Raw genomic sequence first — 25,135 nt, forward strand, 5'->3', positions numbered from 1 at the left:
TAAGTGGAATCTGTTGAACTGGACCTAAGGTCTCCTGTCATGTCTGCAGATGTATCTGGTCCCATGGATGATGAGGTAATAGGGACTCCCGAACAACAAGTGAGTAAAGAAAGCACATCACACTCAATTCTGATTCCTGTTTAGAAGAGGGATATCAGAGTAAAGAGGACTCTGTTCTGGCTAACCGCAACCGACCCTGTGCGCCCTTCATACCACATCACTCTCCCCCACATACTGGAAGCAGTAGTGCCCTCTCTGGCATGACACACATCAGCCTCCTCTGGTGTGGCGAATCTTGCACCTGGTCGCTATATTCTCACCCCTTACAGGTTCCCCCTCAACTAATGGCGGCACGCTTGTTCAGGTGGGCTGATCTCCTTCATCAGGGTAACACTTCACATACTACTGCTCAGACTTAAGCTCTTTCTTGCTCCTGTGCAGCCATATCTACACCATATTATTATAAGCAGTAAAAAAAAAGCCAGTTGTCAGGACTCTGAACATTTTTTACGCTTTGTGCATTACTGCCCTTTTTCAAGATGGTGTCTTTGGTCTCATGTGCACTGTGTCTCCTGCTATAAAACTCCACCCCAGCCTTCAGTCTGTGCTAGAGTATTCTGCCTTGCATCCAGCTCCTGACCTCTGATTACTCCCTGGCTATACACCTGCTCCCGTGAACCTGTGGAGTTATCCTGCTACTCTGCTCTGAGTTCCTGCTGCATACACCAGTTCCAGTAATCCTCCTTCTTCTGCTGCTCGTGTTTACTTCCATCTGCATTTGCTGGACATGTAAGCTGTTTCTGCTTTGCAATAACCTGAGACTATTAACCAGGCCTCCCTGGTTGAGCTAAGATATAATTTGAACTGCCTAATAAGCATATCTATCTGTGCCTGGACTAAGACAAGGATTTATTCGTGTCAAATATCCTCAAGAATAACTGTGCTTCATAGACTTTCTGCGTGATTGCATTTTCCTCTGAAGTTTCCTATAGACTGCTAAGGCTACGTTCACATTAGCGTTGTGCGGTGCTGCGTCGGCGACGCAATGCACAACGCAAATGTAAATGCATGCACAACGCAGCATTTTGTGACGCATGCGTTCATTTTTGCATGCTTTTTGGCGCAGAAAAAACTGCATCATGCAGCGTCCTCTGCGCCCTGACGCATGCGTCACAAAACGCAAGTGCAACGCATGTCCATGCGCCCCCCATGTTAAATATAGGGGCGCATGATGCATGCGTCGCCGCGGCTGCGCCTGACACAACGCTAATATGAACGTAGCCTTAGCTGCATTTAATATTTACTCCAAGTGTTGTGGACTTGAGTTTCTCTCTGCACCTGTTTGAATCACCGTGTGATAATATAGACTTTACCACTTATAAAACTGTGTCCTGTAGTTGTCTTGTTCCACGCAAAGAGTCTCCTGAGTTATCCCCTATAATTATTACACCAGTTCTGTTATGTTAATATATTGCTAACCATAAATAATAGGTTTACTCGACCCCACATGAATCAGACATTGTGACTGCAGCCAGCTGTGACCGTCAGGTCTCTTACTACACATATACAGTTGTGTGAAAAAGTGTCTGCCCCCTTCCTAATTTCCTATTCTTTTGCATGCTTGACATACTTAAGTGTTTCAGATCAACAAACAAAAATAAATATTAGACAAAGATAACATAACAAAATGCAGTTTTTAAATGAAGGTCTTTATTATTAAGCAAGAAAGAAATCCAAACCTAGAGGGTCCTGTATGATTCCAGTTTCTCTCATACACAGCCATGTAGCCTGTGGATCGTTGTTAATAGTTGCTGCCTTCCATGCCACAGGTACTAGGTTTGAATCCCAGCAAAGGGGAAGCTCTAAGAAAAAGTAGATCTAGGGCACCTGGGTGCCAAAGTGCTAGAAGGGCCCCCCATGTCATCTGTACCGACCAGTAAACCTCATTCCCCTATAACAGATTGTAGGCGCACAGTCATTTTATGAACATGTGAGAGGGCACATGCCAAGCATGATATGAGGTCTATGCACAAATGCCTGATTTATGGATTAAGGGAAAATATGTTTTTTTGTTTTTTTTTCCACAAAAAAATAAATAGAAATAAAACACTCTGCCATATAAAACAATTCATTTATTCATACAAATGGTAGAAGATCAGAAAAAGTAAGTAACAGCCAGGTAGACAACTTAGAACCTTCAAAAAAAAGACTGATCCGCCACCTGATAGTTTAGAAGAAAGAAAGACAAAAAAATAAATTAATGCTTAGCCATAAAGGTGAAAAACAAACAAACAAAAACTTCCAAGACATCCAAGGCTGTTAGTTTTGTGATCACCACCAGGATTAGACCATTATAACCTGTTTCTCCTCCTACTGCGTGCATTTACCACCATGGGAGCTCACTGTATATAGATGTAAATAGCTACGACTGACATAATAACTGACTTCACTCAGCTCCCTCCAGTGGTGACAGTAGGAATCCACAACTACTGTGTTTTTTGGAACATAAGACGCACCCCAAATTTTGGGCTGAAAAATAGCAGAAAAAAGATTTTTATAAGATGGCGGTCATCTTATTGTTCGAATTTAAGGTATCTTACCTGAGAGCCGGCGGTGGTACAGCAGGTTCACGGAAGGCAGGATCCTTTCCTCAGGAACCAGCAGCGGCAGAAGTGGGGCAATGCTGCAGACCCGGGGTGCGATGCTGTGGGTCCGGTGTCGGTGGTGAGGCAGAACTGAAGCAGGGTCCCATCCTCAGGGTGCCGGCGGCAGAAATGTGGCGGCACAGCGGCCCGGTGTCCACGGAGAGCAGAGCGCATTACCGGTTTCCCTGCGGGCATCTTCCTGAAGCCGTGGGCCGCCGGAGGCTTCAGGAAAATGGCCACCGGAGGCTGCGCGTGCGCAGATTAAGATCTCAGCGGCCATTTTCCTGAAGCCTCCGAAGGCCCATGGCTTCAGCAAGATGCCCGCAGGGAAACCGGTGATGCACTCTGCTCACCGTGGACACCGGGCCACGGCGCTGCCACATTTCTGCCACCGGTATCCTGAAGAAGGGACCCTGCTCACCTGCACTCCACACCGCCGCAGCATCGCCACACCTCTGCTGCAACCCCCCGGTAAGCCTGCGTTCGCACTATAAGATGCACCCCCCACTTTCCTCCCAAATGTTTTTTGGGGAAAAAAGTGCGTCTTATAGTCTGAAAAATATTATTATTATTATTTATTGTTATAGCGCCATTTATTCCATGGCGCTTTACAAGTGAGGAGGGGTATACATAATAAAAACAAGTACAATAATCTTGAACAATACAAGTCATAACTGGTACAGTAGGAGAGAGGACCCTGCCCGTGAAGGCTCACAATCTACAAGGGATGGGTGAGGATACAGTAGGCGAGGATAGAGCTGGTCATGCAGCGGTTTGGTCGATCGGTGGTTACTGCAGGTTGTAGGCTTGTCGGAAGAGGTGGGTCTTCAGATTCTTTTTGAAGGTTTCGATGGTGGGCGAGAGTCTGATGTGTTGTGGTAGAGGGTTCCAGAGTAGGGGTGATACGCGAGAGAAATCTTGTATACGATTGTGGGATGAGGAGATAAGAGGGGAGTAGAGAAGGAGATCTTGTGAGGATCGGAGGTTGCGTGTAGGAAAGTACCGGGAGATGAGGTCACAGATGTAAGGAGGAGACAGGTTGTGGATGGCTTTGTACGTCATGGTTAGGGTTTTGTACTGGAGTCTCTGGGCAATGGGGAGCCAGTGAAGGGATTGACAGAGGGGAGAGGCCGGAGAATAGCGGGGGGACAGGTGGATTAGTCGGGCAGCAGAGTTTAGAATAGATTGGAGGGGTGCGAGAGTGTTTGAGGGGAGGCCACAGAGCAGGAGGTTGCAGTAGTCAAGGCGAGAGATGAAATACGGTATATAATTATTTTTTTCTACTTTACTCCTGTATAAAACCTTAAAATTATACTTATACTATACAACAACCATCATGGAATTTGGAACCTAGTATGAGATGGTGGGTAAAACTTTACAGCTTTACAATACCTGCTGTTCTCTTTCATTCCATAAGATAATGGGCACAGAGTGTCGCGTTCCTTTGGCATCCCATGCATTCAATACAAAACTGACAGCTCCGTCGTGGAGGGTGATCTGCCTCTTCACCGCAACTTTACCATCGGGAAACACCCTGAAGCGGGTGTCTTCAGGTGAGTACAGCGCCCGGTTATTAACGGAGCAGGATGTAAAGGTCACTAAAAACGATAAAAAACATTTTATTAACACAAGGCTGAAAAAATTGAATATCTTTTCATAATGTACAGTCTACGTCACAACCATGAAGCACCATTTGTGCCTCCGTATAATGAGAAGACCCCCTTCTGTGCCTCCTATTATGAATACCTCCCCTTTGTGCTTGGCTCCAAGCGATAATGCCCCATATAATAATACCAACCCCTTTTGCGCCTCTATATGGTAATATCGCCCTCCTATATAATAATTATGGTCCTTTTGTGTCATTTAAAAGAAAATGCAAATCCGTTAAGTGGTCCGCAAGTCTCAGCATTTTCTCTGGAATGTGAGCGATTTCCTTCTGAGGTTTCTATGGAATTTATTAGTGGGATGCCAGGATTTACGTTACTTATGGGGGTACAGTATATCCCTCCAATAAAGTGATGGAGCGTGGTACAGATGGACAAAACGATTTTCCATTCCAAGTTCTGCCCTGTCTTTACTTGTGCCCAAGAGGACGGCCGCAGCTTCGTCTTGGTGCCCAGAAGATGCCGGGCTGAGGATACCGGCCACAGAACGGAGGTCCTGCTGCAACGTTGGACTGGATGTGTGAACGTGGCCTTATGTATAGGTTCCTGGGAGTTTACAGCACTAGAAATAGCTTATTTAATGGCCACCCAATGGGATACATTACCGTTATCCAACTATGGCTGATAACAGAGAACAAAAGACTGAACGTAAAGCATTTTACTGGGACTTTAATAAAGGGGCCAGCACTTAGGACCTCCACAAAGCCCTCACTTTGTGCCATGTGAGCACCATAAAAAATGGTACCTTTTCCAACAGCTCGGCCTCTCTCCAGGATCTTACGGGGCACAGTAAAAGCGTAGCGCGGCTCACTGAAGCCGGGCACACATTGTTCCAGGTCCTCCAAGACCACCAGAGACACCTGCAAAATAAATTATACACTGTTTGATATGTAACTTTGACAGCTGCACTGGCTTTGCATGCATGCTGCAACTTGTAGTCCCACCCCTGCTAGATGACAGGCGATGCTTTCATACTGTCCCAAATACAGATATCGGTTGTATGCCCAATATAAATCCGTAAGCCCCTCTTCTACCCACATAATATCTTTTACCTTTACTAGGAGGATAAGTAATGCTGGGTACATCAATCTCATTGTTCCACAGTTTGCCAGAGTTCTTGTTTACTGCAGCTTTTCGGAAAAGTGAGAAATGTCCAGTGAGTCCATCCCTCCTCCTCCTCCTCAAACTAGGCGTAGTCACCATCGCCTCCAGCGGATTAAGCATTTCCAGATGTGCAGAAAAGCGGAGATACCCATGTGGATCCTGAAAAAGACAAGTACATCCTAATCGCTATAGAAAAAAGTTTTACAAAACTTTCCAATAAACTTTTTCAGTGATGCGTGAATCTGCCAAAATTCTAATTTTGCCAGAAAATGGAATAATTGATTTTGCGCATTTCCATTGTTTCAGGATCTCTCTTTGCTTTCAGTGAATGGGTAAATTCTAGTTTATATCCAGAGGCTAAACATTTACAGACCAAATACTGGGGGGAAGGGGAGGGATGCGTTGTCCCCATGTCTATCCTGAAAGTGGGGAGATGCAGCTGCAAATTCAGACTGGTATCCTGCTCCGGGAACATTTCTTGCTATTCTGCAAGGCAAAAAGTACAATTGTATCTAGCAGTGGTGAACCTGCCGTAGTGGGAGGTCAGGGGTCAATGCCAAAGGTCAGTCAAGTGGGGGATCCTTGCTGGAGTTGATGCCATCGCCCCCTTCCTCCATATTTTAGTATTTGGCCTACGGTTATATCTCCAGACTACTCCATACACATGCTCGGCTGAGCATCCAGGTGGTCTTCATGAGAAGAGGATAATAAACTGCTGCCTTACCCCACAAGTAGTGGTGTATCTTCCCTGAGGATTGGGCATGTTGAAAGCCAACTGCCCAATCCCTCTTCCTACCAACATTTTGGAGCAAATCTAGACATCCGCATTTCCGATCAGAAAGTTGCCAAATTGGTATTACAAGTAGGACCCATAGGCGAGAAAGTCTGTTGGTAATTATGGGGGTATAGGCAGGACATAATGTGGGGGCATCAGACGTAAGACGTATACATGGGGGGCCGATAGTTCACAACCAGTTGTGATTTTGCAAAAAGGCTAAAGTTACTTCCCAGCCAATCCGATTGCTCCTTCTATCTCAATCTATAATGTGATTGGCTCTTGTGGATGCCGCTGCTTTTTTTTGGGATCGTACCATTTTCCACCCGTTGAGTGGAATGACCCAGCCCAACTGTCACATCTGATCGCATCGCTCGCCGAGGACGACGTGATTAATGGAGGTGGGAGGTCGGACTAATGTGAAATTATTTTTTTGCTGTTTGTAGGTGGATTAGACATGACTAAATAAAAAAATAAGATTATAAAGTTTAGGGGGTAAGTAGTGCCCTAGATCACAATCCAGTTCTTCCATTTGCCTCGGAGGGCGGCCATAATGGACATGTACCCACTATGGGATGGCGTCTCATATACATACACTTACCTGCGTGATCGGCAATGGGTCCTAGAAAAATATGTAAGAGTAACCTATTCCTAATGGGTGCAGAACGATGGGATCGAAATGCATCAACTGGCCATACATGGGTCACACCGCCTCTATCTGATGCTTGTAATTAATAGGATTCTGCTTATTAAAGTGGAATATAGTCGGCCGAAGGAGCACTGACCCAACAGCTACCTAAGGGTATTGTTCACACTGGGCCTTTTTCCAGCAGTCAAAAAAGCTGAAAATGCTTTGAATTCCTGAATATTATTTTTTATAATTTTTTTGGTAATTTCCTAAGTGTTTTTTTTTTGTGGCTTCTTTTTACAGTATTTTTTTTGTGTTCACATTTCCATATTTTTTTTGCAAATTGCAAAAAAAAACAAGGGGACTTGTCCATTTTTGATCCAAGTCAAGGATTAAAATTATCCGTACAAGTCTGTGATCCCTTAAAAATCACGGACATCACGCAGATGCTTCTCCAGGACATTTTGCAAATTACTATTATTTTTTGCATATGAGAAAATCACTGGTAAAACCTGACACAAGGACCAAACACCAATGAGAATCTGATCAAAACACTGATGAAAATAGGTCCAATTTTTTCTCGTACAAATTCCCCTTCCAAAAACTGATGTCTGAACAAGTCCTTAGTTCTTAACGTGTTTGCGTTAATGGATTGGTCAGTTTAACCTTTGTTTCATCTATTTTTTAAGCTTTTCCTTGTGTCTGGAGAGATGAGATGCCACGTATCCATTGCATTGTACATGTACACCGCACTCTTTGTCATTCTGCGAGTTACCACCGAGGCCTCCAGGTTGTCTGTTCCCAAAGTTCTCCTGCCCTTCTTTCCAGGGTTGGAGGTCCCTTACACCATTGAGGCTGGCGGAGGATGCTATACCTGGTGAGTCATATTCTTCTGTGCCATTATGGGGAAATTGCTTTTGGTAAATCTGGAGTAATCCCAGAGAAATTCTGGTGCCAAACCAAAGCTGACCTTCTTGAGCACTCCCACTGTTTAAACCGTGAAGTTTGAGGCTCCAATCTGCCAATGTACCCTACTTGTGCAGCTCAATTTGCATGCAGTATATGGTCTTCTCATCCCAAACCTTCTGGTTATAAAGCCAGGTCTATGCAGCAAAATGTGCCATTCCTAATGCGAACATGATGTTTTACCTGTAGGCATGTTCACCACACAGAGATCATCTCTGTGACACCAATATTTGAGAACAACACCTTGTGCTCAAAGAAAGCCGTCCTAAAATGCAAATCAGAACAGCCCAAGCGTCAGACCACGGTAGTGATTGCCAAAGAGATAGGTAGGTACTAGAGAAAGACTGTGCCTAATGTTGACCAATAGACAGTCTGTGCCTAATGGTGGTCAGCAGACAGACTGTGCCTAATCGTGGCTGACAGACTGCTCCTAATGGCGACCAACAGATAGACTGTGTCTAATGGTGAAAAAAGATTGTGCCTAATAATGTCCAGCAGACACACTGTGCCTAATGGTGGCCAGACAGACTGCGCCTAATGGTGATGAACAGATAGACTGTGTATAATGTTGGTCAGCAGACAGATCGTGCCTAATGGTGGCCAACAGATTTACCATGTCTAATGGTGGCCAACAGATACACTGTGTCTAATGGTGGCCAACAGACAGACCGTGCCTAATGGTGGCCAACAGACAGACCATGCCTAATGGTGGCCAACAGACAGACAGACCATCCCTAATGGTGACTAACACACAGAATGTGGCTAATGGTGACCAACAGATTGTGCCTAATCATGGCCAGCAGACACACTGTGCCTAATGGTGGTCAGCAGACATATCGTAATGGTGACCAACAGACTGTGCATGATGATGACCAACAAACTGTGCCTAATGATGGCCAATAGACAGACTGTGCCTAATGGTGGCCAACAAATAGACTTTGGCTAATGGTGGTCAGCAAACAGACCGTACCTAATGGTGACCAACACACACACTGCCTAACAGTGGTGAGCAGACAAACTGTGCCTAATGGTGACCAACACACAGACTGTGCTTTATGGTGACCAACACACAGACTGTGCCTAATGGTGGTCAGCAGACATATCGTGCCTAATGGTGACCAACAGATAGACTGTGCATGATAATGACCAACAAACTGTGCCTAATGATGGCCAACAGACAGACTGTGCCTAATGGTGGTCAGTAGTGGTGAGCGAGTGTACTCGCTGCTCGGGTGGTCTCCGAGTATTTGTTAGTGCTCGGAGATTAAGTTTTCATCGCCTCAGCAGCATGATTTGCGGCTACTAGACAGCTTGAACACATGTGGGGATTCCCTAGCAACCAGACAACCCCCACATGTACTCAGGCTGGCTAATAGCTGTAAATCATTCAGCTGCGGTGATGAAAACTAAATCTCCGAACACTAACAAAAACTCAGAGGTCACCCGTGCGTGCTCGGGAAAACCCGAGCAACGAGTATACTCACTCATCACTAGTGGTCAGCAGACAGACTATGCCTAATGGTGACCAACAGACAGACTGTGACTTATGGTGGCCAACAGACAGACTGTGACTAATGGTGGCCAACAGACAGACTGTGACTAATGTTGATCAACAGATAGACTGTGACTGTGCATGTATTTTTGCCTACAAATATTTTTCAAAATTGGGGTTTGTAAAAAAAAATATTGCACCGTTTGCCACCTACAGCATTGGTGCTGCGTTGTCTATAGGATGGGTTAATGGAGAATTTGTCAGTGAGCCCATTCTGATGGTCCAATGGGAGGGCCATCAGACTTTTTCTGACTTCCCCTCCGCTGATTTATGATCACAGATCACATCAGAGTTGAATGTGCCGGGAAACAATGAGCCTGTAAAAGCCAAACGGTGCAACATTTTTAATGACACTAAATAGCAAAAAACAATTTTTAGCAACAAATACATACTTAAGTTTTTTTTTTAAAACTCTCTCCGAAAAAGATGAACAACCCCTTTTTTACATTCTTCAAAATGCAATAACTTACAAGCCTGTCTTACCTGCAGTGACCGGACAAGTCTTGCGTTGTGATGTGATTGTGGATCTCATAGTGACACTGGAGATTGAATCGCGGACTCGAGAGCTGTATGTGGACGACGCTCCGGTGGAACTTACTGTTGCTGGGTTAGATAAAGAAGGTGTGCAACTATCATTTTAATAACCTCATACCAACATACTTCACTCTTAAGGTCTCCGCCCCTCTTTTTCCTGGCTCTCCGTTTGCCGGGGAGCGGAAGAAGGACAATGCATTGCCAACCAGTGGCTTGGTTGTGCCATTGGTCCAAACTATGGCAGCAGAGTCAGAGGAGCCCAGGAAGATCGAAGCTACCTGGTCAAGGGCTAAACTGTACCAGTGTCAATATGGCTCCATTTCAGTTGATCCCAACCACCCTCCATCCTGTAGACCAAGGGTCGCTATAGTCTTATGAGCTGCTGGCGGCACCACAACTTTCCATTATTGCGCCGCCTGTGCAAACCCTTCTGTGTGCATGGGAGAAGAGAGCACAGTCGCTCAGATTGGGAGAGTACAAACTTTTTTTTTTTTTGCAGAAGGGGGAATAAAGGTGGTATTGTTGGCTTTGAAGGGGTCATCATTGCTTGTTTAGGTGTCATTAACACTTTCTTAGGCTACGTTCCCACCATGAGTTTTATTTATTGTGCTGCATATTTTCGAAAAAATGCAAGTAATCCACTTTACTTTATATAATATCAAAAACTCCCCAAAAATTCATGGTGGGAACATAGCCTAAAGGGAGAACTTAAGTCATTGTTTTTTTAGGGTGCATTTAGGGGTATCATTGCAGAATTAGGGGCCACAATACTTGCCTTGCCTGGAGCCCTGGAAACCCACATAATGCCACAGCTCATACGGACACAAACTTCACTGGTGCAGAAATGAAAACTGGTTCCATCAAATATCACAAGAATTCTGAGCGAAAAACGTGGCTGATATTTACGGTACACGCGGATTAGCCCCATGAATTAATCAGCCTTGGATTGTAGCTGTGGATACTGCGGCAAACACATATTAGATTTTTCACAGTTTATGTTTCTTATAGTGAATGTCCACTATAAGAAACGTAGGGGAAAAAAATTGAAATACAATTTAATCCCTAGCTACAGGCTATCAGAAATCATCCGCTTGTGACACTGAACTTCGATGCTTTGTAACCCACAGGTAATATCTTCAGCAGTTTGGCCGGGATAAGCTTCCAGTGGATGGTGATGATGGCTGAATCTACAGGAATCTCCGACACTTCTACAAAGATCAGGTGAGGAAAAGGAGAAACTATTGCAGATGGCAATTTGGGCAATTACTTACCCCTTATATTGGCTGTAAGGGGGCAGATGCAATGTATCCCCGACATCATTATATGATCAGTGATTTCCCTGTAGGATTCTGCGTTACACGGAGACACAGTATTACATCCCTGAGTATATCATATCGATGGAAAAAGCTGGAAAACAGGGAGATATTGTCCTGGTGTCAGGAGTCAGCACAGGAGCCAGCGTTGTCAAAGTGCGGATAGAAAGTGAATTTTACAAGGTGAGATCCGTTGACTTTGGCGGTCCCGCGCTGCGGTCTTTATATTGTTACAGCTTCCATTGGCAATGCTTTGTTCCCCGCAGCACATACCTGTGACCAGTATACGCCTGGTGGTCCTGGAGAAGATCTTCCTGACCCCGTGCTGCGAGGTCCTCCTGCTAAAGATGGCTCGCGTCCACTTCCAAGTGCGGAGACTGGTGGAGCATAAAGTTACAGGTGCCCGGGGTATAACAAGACAATGGTGGCAACTTGCCCTAAAGACCAAATGAAGATATTCACCTTTTTTTTGTACTTGCAGGGATGGATCCACCTTTGGCCAATTATGTAGTGCAGCTGGAGAACCAGGTGCTGTTTCCAGGAGGCGACCCTGACTTTCCTGTTGCTGATCTTGATGAATCCTCCCTTACAGTGATGGCTCTCCAACTGGGCTGCGCCAACCTGATCTTCACCCACAAGAGTATCCTACGCCACCGATTTAGGATTCCTGCCATCTTTTATCCTGGGTTATTCCTATGTGGCCAGATCATTGATTAAAGAGATACAAAACTTTTTTTTTATTATTAATTTTGCCCAGCATGAAAAGTTATGAAACTATGCAAATCTCTTTATTATTGGAATTGTTATTATTCCTGTAAAATATGGCATGTAAGTAGCTTCCGAATCCCTCTTTTTCCCTAGCCTATTTTTCTGCCTTCAGCTGCATTAATATCACAATGTACGCATTTGGAGTACAGATGATGGCAGTGATCGGTCAGCTATGATGGCAGTGATCGGTCAGCTCCTATCGATCTGAGTTTCGTTGGTGCTCTTGATCAGACTTTCTCAATTTTTCTCGAATCAGAAACAAGCAAACAAAAAGTTTTTCCACCTTCTCATATCGGAAAGTCAGTGAAAAACGGACAGTGCACGGATGGCATCCGACATTTTCACTGACCCATTGACTTGCATTGTCAAGTTTGACCCGACACAGGTCTCCGCAATATTGCACAGGCCAATCATGGACATATGCACAGCCCCATAGACTATCATAGGTACGAGTGCCACTTGTGAAAAACACGGATAACACTCGTACAAGAAAAACTGACTTGTGAATGAGGCCTTACTCCAGAGAGAAGCTGCTGTGGGGGATTGTTCTGACTTAAGGATACAGGGGGTGACCGATCACTGCCATCATCCGTACTCCAAATAAGTATGTTCGGATATCAATGCAACTGAATGTAGGTGACTGGGGAAAAGCCGGGGATTGGAAACTACTAACATGCATTTTTTTTAAACAGGAATGAAGACAGGTACCCAAATAATATGATTTTCAAAGTTGCAGAACTTTCTATGCTAGAGAAATTATTACAAAAAAAAAATAAAAATAAATTAGTTTTACTTTTTAAACATCTGCAGATCCTCTGCTGCAGCGTTCTCTTGCTAACACTTCTTTGTCATGTCCCCTGGTGAGCTAGTGTTGTCCATACAACCCCCCATATCCCTGTAAGGATCAGATGTAAAGTGTGTTACTGATAAAACTCAATGTGCGGTTAGATATTGCCACGCACAGCGGCTCCAGCCTCCCTAACTGCACAGTGTGTGTGGTAGAGCCGGGATTTCTCGGTAAGGGTCACACCACTTATTACACCCCTCTGCAGACTGAGATCAGCGACAAAAGTGTAGCATATAATGACTATGTTACTATCCTCAGGGTTTTCCATAAGTCTTGGAGAGCTCTGGATTTTGGAGGTAGAAAAATCGTATGAGGTCACCATTGAGGTGTACGACAAGATAAGCAGTCGTCGGGTCTATCCCTCACAGGTATGGACTCATGACTAATGTAATAAGTATATTCAAAGGATCTGTGAATTGCCATAAATATGTAATTCTTTTTACCTGGTGTAAACGCCGCTGTTCTCCTGAATCCGGAGAGGTTTTTCTTTTGTTCCTGCTCCTCTCCGTTCCTGAGATATGGCCCCATCTTCCCTGTATCCAAGCCTAGTTTTAGTATCCAAGTGGGTGTGGTCATCTTGTTGAGGAAAACGCCCACTTCGATAACAAGGCTAGATTTATACACAGTGGAAAAAGGGGCCATATCCCAGGAACAGAGAGGTGCAGGAACAAAAGAAAAACATCGCTGGATTCAGGAGAACAGTGGCGTTGACACCTCTGTTGTGAAATTGGATTTTGGGCTCCCCCGGTGGCCACTGGTGGAATTGAACTGGTGTGCATCATCCTCTCTGTTCACCTGTTTCCATCAGGATGTGGGAGTCGCTATTTAGCCTTGCTCCTCTGTCACTTCCATGCCGGTCAACATTGTAATCAGAAGCCTTTCTGTGCATGTTCCTGCTGCTAGACAACTTCCAGCTAAGTTGGACTTAGTCCTTGTTTGTTTTTGCATTTTGTTCCAGTTCACAGCTGTAGTTTCGTTTCTGTGTCTGGAAAGCTCTTGTGATCTGAAATTGCCACTCTGATGTTATGAGTTAATACTAGAGTCTTAAAGTAATTTCAGGATGGTATTTTGATGGGGTTTTCAGCTGACCATGAAAGTGCCCTTTCTGTCTTCCTGCTATCTAGTAAGCGGACCTCAATTTTGCTAAACCTATTTTCATACTACGTTTGTCATTTCATCTAAAATCACCGCCATTATTTGTGGGGGCCTCTGTCTGCCTTTCGGGGAAATTTCTCTAGAGGTGAGCCAGGACTATATTTTCCTCTGCCAGGATTAGTTAGTCCTCCGGCCGGCGCTGGGCGTCTAGGGATAAAACGCAGGCTACGCTACCCGGCTACTGTTAGTTGTGCGGCAGGTTTAGTTCATGGTCAGTTTAGTTTCCATCCTTCCAAGAGCTAGTTCTTATGTTTGCTGGGCTATGTTCTCTTGCCATTGAGAACCATAACAGTTTGACCGGCCTAAAAGGGTTAAATTAATTGACAGAGAAAGGAGAGAAAAGAGAAGTCTGCTGAAGATTTTTTATTTTTTTTTTCTCAGTTCTGAGTGTGCTTGTAATTGAATCTCTTGCAAGTCTGCCTATATTGCAGCCTTTCTCTCTCTCTCTCCTTCTAATCCTGGAATGGCTCTGTGTTCACCTGTTTAAAATGGATATTCAGAGTTTAGCTGCAGGTTTGAATAATCTCACCACGAAAGTTCAAAACTTACAAGATTTTGTTGTTCATGTTCCTATATCTGAACCTAGAATTCCTTTGCCTGAATTTTTCTCGGGGAATAGATCTTGCTTTCAAAATTTCAAAAATAATTGCAAGTTGTTTTTGTCCCTGAAATCTCGCTCTGCTGGAGATCCTGCTCAGCAGGTCAGGATTGTGATTTCCTTGCTCCGGGGCGACCCTCAGGATTGGGCTTTTGCATTGGCTCCAGGGGATCCTGCGTTGCTCAATGTGGATGCGTTTTTTCTGGCCTTGGGGTTGCTTTATGAGGAACCTCAGTTAGAACTTCAGGCGGAAAAGGCCTTGATGTCCCTATCTCAGGGGCAAGACGAAGCTGAAATATACTGCCAGAAATTCCGTAAATGGGCTGTGCTTACTCAGTGGAATGAGTGCGCCCTGGCGGCGAATTTCAGAGAGGGTCTCTCTGATGCCATTAAGGATGTTATGGTGGGGTTCCCTGTGCCTGCGGGTCTGAATGAGTCCATGACAATGGCTATCCAGATCGATAGGCGTCTGCGGGAGCGCAAACCTGTGCACCATTTGGCGGTGTCTACTGAGAAGACGCCAGAGAATATGCAATGTGATAGAATTCTGTCCAGAAGTGAACGGCAGAATTTTAGACGAAAAAATGGGTTGTGCTTCTATTGCGGTGATTCAACTCATGTTATATCAGCATGCTCTAAGCGTACTAAGAAGCTTGATAAGTCTGTTTCAATTGGCACTTTACAGTCTAAGTTTATTCTATCTGTGACCCTGATTTGTTCTTTATCATCTATTACCGCGGATGCCTATGTCGACTCTGGCGCCGCTTTGAGTCTTATGGATTGGTCCTTTGCCAAACGCTGTGGGTATGATTTGGAGCCTCTTGAAACTCCTATACCCCTGAAGGGGATTGACTCCACCCCATTGGCTAGCAATAAACCACAATACTGGACACAAGTAACTATGCGGATTAATCCGGATCACCAGGAGATTATTCGCTTTCTTGTGCTGTATAACCTACATGATGTGTTGGTGCTTGGATTGCCATGGCTGCAATCTCATAACCCAGTCCTTGACTGGAAAGCTATGTCTGTGCTAAGCTGGGGATGTAAGGGGACGCATGGGGATGTACCTGTGGTTTCCATTTCATCATCTATTCCCTCTGAGATTCCTGAATTCTTGACTGAATATCGTGACGTTTTTGAAGAACCTAAACTTGGTTCATTACCTCCGCACCGGGAGTGTGATTGTGCCATAGATTTGATTCCGGGTAGTAAATACCCTAAGGGTCGTTTATTTAATCTGTCTGTGCCTGAACATGCTGCTATGCGAGAATATATAAAGGAGTCCTTGGAAAAGGGACATATTCGTCCTTCGTCATCTCCCTTAGGAGCCGGTTTTTTCTTTGTGGCTAAGAAAGATGGCTCTTTGAGGCCGTGCATTGATTATCGGCTTTTGAATAAAATCACGGTTAAATATCAATATCCGTTGCCACTGCTGACTGATTTGTTTGCTCGCATAAAGGGGGCCAAGTGGTTCTCTAAGATAGATCTCCGTGGGGCGTATAATTTGGTGCGAATTAAGCAGGGGGATGAGTGGAAAACCGCATTTAATACGCCCGAGGGCCACTTTGAGTATTTGGTGATGCCTTTTGGTCTTTCAAATGCCCCTTCAGTCTTTCAGTCCTTTATGCATGACATTTTCCGTGATTATTTGGATAAATTTATGATTGTGTATCTGGATGATATTTTGATTTTTTCGGATGACTGGGACTCTCATGTCCAGCAGGTCAGGAGGGTTTTTCAGGTTTTGCGGTCTAATTCCTTGTGTGTGAAGGGTTCTAAGTGCGTTTTTGGGGTTCAAAAGATTTCCTTTTTGGGATATATTTTTTCCCCCTCTTCCATCGAGATGGATCCTGTCAAGGTTCAGGCTATTTGTGATTGGACGCAACCCTCTTCTCTTAAGAGTCTTCAGAAATTTTTGGGCTTTGCTAACTTTTATCGTCGATTTATTGCTGGTTTTTCTGATGTTGTTAAACCATTGACTGATTTGACTAAGAAGGGTGCTGATGTTGCTGATTGGTCCCCTGCTGCTGTGGAGGCCTTTCGGGAGCTTAAGCGCCGCTTTTCTTCCGCCCCTGTGTTGCGTCAGCCTGATGTTGCTCTTCCTTTTCAGGTTGAGGTCGACGCTTCTGAAATCGGAGCTGGGGCGGTTTTGTCGCAGAGAAGTTCCGATTGCTCCGTGATGAGACCTTGTGCTTTTTTCTCGCGTAAATTTTCGCCCGCCGAGCGGAATTATGATGTTGGGAATCGGGAGCTTTTGGCCATGAAGTGGGCTTTTGAGGAGTGGCGTCATTGGCTTGAGGGGGCTAGACATCAGGTGGTGGTATTGACTGACCACAAAAATCTAATTTATCTTGAGTCCGCCAGACGCCTGAATCCTAGACAGGCGCGCTGGTCGTTGTTTTTCTCTCGGTTTAATTTTGTGGTGTCCTACCTGCCGGGTTCTAAGAATGTTAAGGCGGATGCCCTTTCTAGGAGTTTTGAGCCTGACTCCCCTGGTAATTCTGAACCTACAGGTATCCTTAAGGATGGAGTGATATTGTCTGCCGTTTCTCCAGACCTGCGGCGGGCCTTGCAGGAGTTTCAGGCGGATAGACCTGATCGTTGCCCACCTGGTAGACTGTTTGTTCCTGATGATTGGACCAGTAAAGTCATTTCTGAGGTTCATTCTTCTGCGTTGGCAGGTCATCCTGGAATCTTTGGTACCAGGGATTTGGTGGCAAGGTCCTTCTGGTGGCCTTCCCTGTCTCGAGATGTGCGAGGCTTCGTGCAGTCTTGTGACGTTTGTGCTCGGGCCAAGCCTTGTTGTTCTCGGGCTAGTGGATTGTTGTTGCCCTTGCCTATCCCGAAGAGGCCCTGGACGCACATCTCGATGGATTTTATTTCGGATCTTCCTGTTTCTCAGAAGATGTCTGTCATCTGGGTGGTGTGTGATCGTTTCTCTAAGATGGTCCATTTGGTTCCCCTGCCTAAGTTGCCTTCTTCTTCCGAGTTGGTTCCTCTGTTTTTTCAAAATGTGGTCCGTTTGCATGGTATTCCGGAGAATATCGTTTCTGACAGAGGTACCCAATTCGTGTCTAGATTTTGGCGAGCATTCTGTGCTAGGATGGGCATAGATTTGTCTTTCTCGTCTGCTTTCCATCCTCAGACTAATGGCCAGACCGAGCGGACGAATCAGACCTTGGAGACATATTTGAGGTGTTTTGTGTCTGCAGATCAGGATGATTGGGTTGCTTTTTTGCCTTTAGCGGAGTTTGCCCTCAATAATCGGGCCAGCTCTGCCACCTTGGTGTCTCCCTTTTTCTGTAATTCGGGGTTTCATCCTCGATTTTCTTCTGGTCAGGTGGAATCTTCGGATTGTCCTGGAGTGGATGCTGTGGTGGAGAGGTTGCATCAGATTTGGGGGCAGGTAGTGGACAATTTGAAGTTGTCCCAGGAGAAGACTCAGCTTTTTGCCAACCGCCGGCGTCGGGTTGGTCCTCGGCTTTGTGTTGGGGACTTGGTGTGGTTGTCTTCTCGTTTTGTCCCTATGAGGGTTTCTTCTCCCAAGTTTAAGCCTCGGTTCATCGGCCCGTACAAGATATTGGAGATTCTTAACCCTGTGTCCTTCCGTTTGGACCTCCCTGCATCTTTTTCTATTCATAATGTTTTTCATCGGTCATTATTGCGCAGGTATGAGGTACCGGTTGTGCCTTCCGTTGAGCCTCCTGCTCCGGTGTTGGTTGAGGGCGAGTTGGAGTACGTTGTGGAAAAAATCTTGGACTCCCGTGTTTCCAGACGGAAACTCCAGTATCTGGTCAAATGGAAGGGATACGGTCAGGAGGATAATTCTTGGGTGACTGCCTCTGATGTTCATGCCTCCGATTTGGTCCGTGCCTTTCATAGGGCTCATCCTGATCGCCCTGGTGGTTCTGGTGAGGGTTCGGTGCCCCCTCCTTGAGGGGGGGGTACTGTTGTGAAATTGGATTTTGGGCTCCCCCGGTGGCCACTGGTGGAATTGAACTGGTGTGCATCATCCTCTCTGTTCACCTGTTTCCATCAGGATGTGGGAGTCGCTATTTAGCCTTGCTCCTCTGTCACTTCCATGCCGGTCAACATTGTAATCAGAAGCCTTTCTGTGCATGTTCCTGCTGCTAGACAACTTCCAGCTAAGTTGGACTTAGTCCTTGTTTGTTTTTGCATTTTGTTCCAGTTCACAGCTGTAGTTTCGTTTCTGTGTCTGGAAAGCTCTTGTGATCTGAAATTGCCACTCTGATGTTATGAGTTAATACTAGAGTCTTAAAGTAATTTCAGGATGGTATTTTGATGGGGTTTTCAGCTGACCATGAAAGTGCCCTTTCTGTCTTCCTGCTATCTAGTAAGCGGACCTCAATTTTGCTAAACCTATTTTCATACTACGTTTGTCATTTCATCTAAAATCACCGCCATTATTTGTGGGGGCCTCTGTCTGCCTTTCGGGGAAATTTCTCTAGAGGTGAGCCAGGACTATATTTTCCTCTGCCAGGATTAGTTAGTCCTCCGGCCGGCGCTGGGCGTCTAGGGATAAAACGCAGGCTACGCTACCCGGCTACTGTTAGTTGTGCGGCAGGTTTAGTTCATGGTCAGTTTAGTTTCCATCCTTCCAAGAGCTAGTTCTTATGTTTGCTGGGCTATGTTCTCTTGCCATTGAGAACCATAACACACCTCTTTACTACAGATACAAAACACAATATTCACAAAGCTCAATATTCATTAAGATCCCCGTGCCATTTAGTTTCTTCTTCTTTACAGAACCTACAGATCAATGTTCAGTTTCCCTCTGAATGTTTCAGTCTGATGTTTTCCTCCAAAAACGGGTCATACCATGTGGTACGCGCCATCCATACAGGTACCACGACCGTAAATGCTTCACTTATTGGTGTCGATCCCGAGGTAAGATCAAAGGCATAAACTTACACCCAAAGTATTACAAAGCAATGATGACGGAGTGACTATTATGTCACCTGATGGCCACCGAATCCCACATGGTCATAGACACAGACATTACTGTGGATCCTTGGGTTGTCTAGAAATTTAATATTTCTTGTGTCATTGACAGGATGAACTCTGGATGTTTTCAAACCCAATTTCCCAGAAACAAGAAGTGAAAATTTTCTCACCCATTACCTTGTCTCCCCAAACCCTGGTATTACCCGCTTACCCAAGAAATGCATCCTATATGTACACAGTAAAGGTGAGGCTGATAAAAACCTTCTGGACGCATGCCTCTTTTTTAAGTACTTAAGCACCAAAAAACCAAAAGTATTCTAAAATGTATAACTTTATTGGCTGGACAAAAAAATTATATGTTTCAGGTTAGCCAATAAAGGTATCACACGTAGAATATTTTAGTCCTTTTTTGGGGCTTAAAAATATTTATATAGATTATATTTTTCTAGAAATTTTCAAGTATACTAACAAAATATAAGAATGTAAGTATATAAGTTGTTGTTTGCAACAAGTGTGTACATAGGACAGGGGATAACATAGGGTTTCGACCACTGGACCCTACACCGTTCCCGAGAGGATGCGCACCTCCACACCATTCATTGTCTATAGGACTGCTGGAGATAACCAAGGCTCGCCTCTCTTTGGCAATCCCATAGACAATTAATGGAGCTGTGGAGCACTCTCAAAAACTTTGGGATCCTATCATCTATCCTGTGGATAAATTACCAACTTGGCTCTCATGATTGCAATTTATTACCCATCCACAGAAGAGCGGATAAATGGCCAAACTATGGAGATTTGACTACTAGGACCCCCACATATTAAAACGAAGGTCTCTTAAACCACTGTGTACATGGAGTGGCTGTGCACATTCAATAGCACTTCTCCATCTTCTGCCTAAAGGACTGGGAGATAGCCGAGCGCTGGACCAGACCTTCTCCGACAGTCCTATAGACAATGAAACAGCTGCAGTCACATACACGTGCAGTCTATACAATATATGCCTTCTTATTATACAGCTAGGAGAGCAGGCATCTGATGGTGGAAAGCAAAATATGCACAAAACTTTGCACAAAATGTTCTCCTTAGGCCGAGGGAGGCAGCGGGAACGTCTCCTGGTTTTCCACAAACAAGAGCATCGCAAGTATCAACGCCAGAGGCATCGTCACCACGGGAGGACAACCTGGCCGCTGTCTGATCCAGGCGAATGACATCATGAACCCGCTACACAGCAGTAAGAGCCATGTAAGTAAGCCAGGACTTCTCATATTGGACATTTGTTTTACACTGTCAGGATCGACGATACAGATCCCTATTGTTGATTTTTTTCCTCCAAAAAACTTTTTTGCCCTTTGAAACTTCTTTAAACTGTTCTTGAGTTTTAAGTTGCGCTCTTGAGTTGTGCATCCATCCTTATGCAGGTTTTAGTGCTCCCGGTTACCTCTCTGGAGCTCCTTCCACCCAACGCTGACACACAGGTCGGCCGGGAGATAAATATTCCTGTAGTGGTGTATGGAAAATATCAGGACGCCATCATTCCCTTCGTAAACTGCTCTCTGCTTCTGATGCACGTCAGCATGGACAAGGGTGGAGTGTTCAGCCTCCAAAAAGGTGAGATATACCGTATACCAACAACTATGTATGATCGATCGCGCATACTGTTATATTAGTGGCTGGAGAGAGCCACTAAAGTTTGGCGGTGTCTGCAAGTGGTGCCTTGGGGTAATGGATGAAGAGCTTCACTCCGGATTGCTACTTCTTGGATAATAAGGGCTCTTTCTACTAGTAATTTAATAATATGTCTTCCTTGGCAATAGATAGATGCACCACGTTTGCGCCTCCATCATGTTCCTGCTTGAAGATACTTGCACAAAACCCCGGACACATTGTCCTCAAAGTCAAAGTAACAACAGATGACGGAGAATGCCACAACAGCACCATGTTCTCAGCCTATAGCGCTCTTAAGGTACATTTATAAGCTTCATGATCCCGGCACTCTCATACTTAGAGGATTTTGCTGGATGCTGCTCAGTTTTTCTCTAAATCGCTTGTTTTTGCAGGCAGTGGATCCAGTGCACACCTCGGTTCTTTCCCTCCAGTCCACAAAGGTCATGGTTTTTGAAGGTGGTCCAGGCCCATGGCTTCCAGAGCCAACCAGTTTCTTTATGTGGCTCACTGCCAAAGACGCGGACAGCGTTCAGATTACCCAAATTGGAGATCCCACCAAGGCAAAGCAGATATTACACATGTATCAGGTCCAGTGCACCAAACTAGGAGAACAGGTAAGCGAGCGACAGAAAACGTTGACGGTGTTGGACACATTAATGACGGAGGTAAAATGTAGACTTTGTTGCGCAGATTTTAACATTCCAATTGGGAAATAATCCTGGAATTCTAAATCCGAGACCGTCCGTGGAAATAGTAGAAGTCAATCTTATCTGTGCTCTTCCTGCGAGCATGTCCTTGTATCCGCTGCATTCTGCACTCGATGGAGCTCCGCCATGCCCCATCCCGAAACATAAGAAGCAACTTGTAAGACTTTTAGTTCTTGATCAGTTCCTTCTGTAGACAGTAGAACATAAGACATAAATGATATTTGGAGAAGATATCAGACCTGAATCCAGTCTTTGACCAAACTGTTGATATTCTTTATCTAGATGACCGTATCCATGTTGAGGGACACAAAACTGGAGCTGATCATTTTAGACCAGCACAAGAGGAAATTTGATAACTTCAGCTCACTGGCAATAGATTGGACCTCTTCCAACGAGACCACCGCTCATCTATCTTCTAGCCAGGGCATGCAGGAGATACCAAAGAGTGATGGCACCGGACAGACATGGTTACACGGTGAGCGGTTAGGCTTCAGTTACACAACATACGTACAAGTTGATGTCAAGATGTTTCAATAATTTTCTACAAATGTGCCGCATCTTAATGATGGCTACTTGGAAATAAGTAACTAGTGCCATAAGGAGGGTATCGGTATAAAATCAACCGAAGGATGCAGCAGCGTTGGTTAGGAACACAATCTACAAAGGACTGTTGCATGAATTGGTATGGTGGAGGTGAGAAGGGTAAATGCAACTTGCAACCTTTTTATTGGCACCGACTACCTTCACACAACAGTGAGATCCAAGATATAAAGTGCAGGATAATGGTGCACTGCATCGTAATCATATGATGGTAATGGCTTCCCATAGGTCAGCATCTTCTCGAAGCGCAGAACATAAAAGGGACATCTTCCATCAGCGTCACCTGTTTCGGATACAAGTCCTGGGTTCAGGTCAAAGTAAGTGAAAAAAAAAAAATTTCCTAATGTTGTGGAGCAGAGGCGACAAATATCACCAAGACGTTTCTAATAACAGGATACGTCATCGCTTCTCATCACCACCACGATGGAACTGTCCATGGTCGACGACGTGTCCATTTCACCCGATGACATCACAGTGTTCAATCACCGAAACGTTGAGGTGAGCTGGACGTTCACTTAAAGAATGGCAAAAGTTGTCATGCTAAAAGCCACGCCTGGTTTCTAATGGCACATTTTAACTAAGTTGTACATTGTTTAATTGGTTATGTCCTTTGATAGAAATACAGAATTTTTATGTTATGATGTGATTACAAATATATATATATATTTTTCTACTTTGTAGGAAATTTTTAGCTTAGTGGAAGGATCAGGATATTTTCAGGTGAACGTTAGCGATCCCCGGATTGCATATTCTGCGTATGTAGAAGCAGAGAACACGGTGCAGGTATGTCACAAACACTTTTGATGACTAATACGTTCCCACTGACTAGAGTGAGAATTTTTGCATTTTAGCAGTTACCTCTAATTTGCTGACAAGGAGAATTGCATCAATTGGGGCGGCGAGGCTGACAAACATAACTGTATACAGTTAGGGTCTACAGCTCTATACAGTGTGAGAAGAAGAGCAAACACCAAAAGACCTCTGCATCTTTCTCCAGGTGACCCCTCTGCACCCCGGGACTCTGACATTGGAGGTGCATGACCTGTGTATCTTATCAGCAAACCATGTCACCATCCACATCTCCGACATCTATAACTTGGAGATTAATTTGTTCGATAAGGTAATATTTTCTTTATATTGGTTTTGTGTTGTCATCGACTATCCAGTCACACTGGCTAATAAAATTATATTCTTCAACTCCAAGAAGCGCTAATGAAGTTAATGGGGTTATCCAGGTCATAGGCACTGATGATGATGATCCATCCTTAGGAAAGGTCACCAATATCAGAATGGTTGGAGACCGACTGGTGGCATCCCCACTGATCAGTTAACTACAGGTCCCGAAGCAGAAGAATGAAAATACCCAATGCATCAAAGTGTTTACAGCTGGTATACTCCAAAAAACGTCTGAAGAAAAATCGCTTGAAAAATACCTGGTGGAAAAAGTATAGTATATGTCACTTCTATGAAGCGGCTCCTGATGGAATCCGCATCAAACTAGGCACTGTCCAATCAAGAGGCTGCAAAAAAGCTCTTCCAAAATGCTCTAAAACTGCTTTTGGACTTTAAAAACATCTCCAAAAATTCCCCAGAGATGGAGAATGTCATGAAGTGGTTTCCACTAGAGTTTTTGGGTGTGGAAGTGCAGCGCCCCAGAGTCCTAGTTGCTGCAGTAATGTCATTTTTCCACCGGGGGGAGTGATATTACGTCTGAAGGTAATAAAGGAGTTCATCTGTCCAGGTATCACAAACCAAACACCACACTTCACACTCCAATCCACCAGGGGGAGCCACGCTCCTATCTAGTAGGGCACTCCTCACAGAAGGGTAAAACTGGTGGTTTGGATAGAAAGTTAGTCAGACGCTGCCTGGGTTTGACCCAGAGAGTACCTGTCAGGGAGACAGGGGGAAAAGGAGGAACATCGGAGCTGCAGATAGAGGGTCCCTGTCAGGGGTCGGATCCTGACAGAGGCCTAGCGGGACAGAAAGACACGGAGCTGCGCCTGCCCCACGTGCGGCAGCATCCTAAGAAAGGACACAAAGAGAACTGTGTTGTAGAGAGTGAGAAACGAAGTCACAGCACAAGGAGATAACACGGGAGGAGTTCTGCCCTGTAAAGGCTGCCTCCTTCTGAGGCGCGTAGCCGGTGGCCGGAACACCGAGGGAGTAATTGACTCTACGCATTACTTCAGAGACCGGCAGGACAGTCAATTCCAAGTTGGCTGCCCGACCTTAATACCTAAGAAGACACAGTGGCAAATTGTGGGGGTCGGGGCATCTCTAGGGTCCCTATAAACAAGCCTCAGGCCATCAGTCATACGGGTTTGTCCTATCCATACCATCTGGGGGACAGAGAGGAAGAAATAACATCTAGAGCATCCACGAAAGTTGTGAGGACCTTACCGAGTTGCTCAGCAGGGAGGTACTACAACACACAGGCGCTAGTAGGAAGGCTACTGATTTCCACCTGGATAAGGGGACTCTGGATTTGCCTTCGAATCGGCTGGACTCTGCCTACCCTGTGGTCTGTACTCTGGACTGTGGATGCTGAAGCTTCCAGTAAAAGGTAAAGAGACTGCAACCTGGTGTCCTCGTTATTTCCTGCGCCTTGCAACTTCCACCATCAGCATCTACACTTCTGGG

General features: G+C 45.0%; 2 protein-coding genes across 6 annotated transcripts in view; one reads left to right on the plus strand and one right to left on the minus strand.

Moving 5' to 3' along the window:
- The window catches only part of LOC143807195 (cadherin-1-like), a 67,807-nt gene that overhangs the window by 17,319 nt on the left and 25,353 nt on the right, over window positions 1-25,135 (minus strand). The window contains exons 2-4 of the mRNA XM_077288484.1: window positions 5,362-5,572; window positions 5,055-5,169; window positions 4,038-4,243 (exon numbers count right to left, since the gene is read on the minus strand). Of these exons, the coding sequence (XP_077144599.1) occupies window positions 4,038-4,243; window positions 5,055-5,169; window positions 5,362-5,403 (363 nt within the window). The 5' untranslated portion in view covers window positions 5,404-5,572. The remainder of the gene's footprint in view (window positions 1-4,037; window positions 4,244-5,054; window positions 5,170-5,361; window positions 5,573-25,135) is intronic.
- The window catches only part of LOC143807193 (nuclear pore membrane glycoprotein 210-like), a 33,253-nt gene continuing 14,624 nt past the window's right edge, over window positions 6,507-25,135 (plus strand). For 3 of the 5 annotated variants that reach the window (XM_077288478.1, XM_077288482.1, XM_077288481.1), the window contains exons 1-22: window positions 6,507-6,589; window positions 7,506-7,693; window positions 7,972-8,108; window positions 9,824-9,955; window positions 10,996-11,089; window positions 11,214-11,364; window positions 11,448-11,580; window positions 11,663-11,821; window positions 12,898-12,966; window positions 13,055-13,164; window positions 19,320-19,460; window positions 19,627-19,761; window positions 20,607-20,762; window positions 20,939-21,128; window positions 21,335-21,483; window positions 21,578-21,799; window positions 21,876-22,049; window positions 22,175-22,367; window positions 22,721-22,809; window positions 22,886-22,990; window positions 23,174-23,275; window positions 23,490-23,612. In XM_077288478.1, coding sequence (XP_077144593.1) covers window positions 6,584-6,589; window positions 7,506-7,693; window positions 7,972-8,108; window positions 9,824-9,955; window positions 10,996-11,089; window positions 11,214-11,364; window positions 11,448-11,580; window positions 11,663-11,821; window positions 12,898-12,966; window positions 13,055-13,164; window positions 19,320-19,460; window positions 19,627-19,761; window positions 20,607-20,762; window positions 20,939-21,128; window positions 21,335-21,483; window positions 21,578-21,799; window positions 21,876-22,049; window positions 22,175-22,367; window positions 22,721-22,809; window positions 22,886-22,990; window positions 23,174-23,275; window positions 23,490-23,612 — 2,958 coding nt within the window. In that variant the 5' untranslated portion in view covers window positions 6,507-6,583. Of the gene's footprint in view, window positions 6,684-7,505; window positions 7,694-7,971; window positions 8,109-9,823; window positions 9,956-10,995; window positions 11,090-11,213; window positions 11,365-11,447; window positions 11,581-11,662; window positions 11,822-12,897; window positions 12,967-13,054; window positions 13,165-19,319; window positions 19,461-19,626; window positions 19,762-20,606; window positions 20,763-20,938; window positions 21,129-21,334; window positions 21,484-21,577; window positions 21,800-21,875; window positions 22,050-22,174; window positions 22,368-22,720; window positions 22,810-22,885; window positions 22,991-23,173; window positions 23,276-23,489; window positions 23,613-25,135 lie in introns of all 5 variants that reach the window. The other 2 variants (XM_077288479.1, XM_077288480.1) reach the window with 2 other exon arrangements.

This window comes from Ranitomeya variabilis, chromosome 2 (assembly GCF_051348905.1).
Source record: "Ranitomeya variabilis isolate aRanVar5 chromosome 2, aRanVar5.hap1, whole genome shotgun sequence".
In the NCBI taxonomy this organism is placed as follows: domain Eukaryota; kingdom Metazoa; phylum Chordata; class Amphibia; order Anura; family Dendrobatidae; genus Ranitomeya; species Ranitomeya variabilis.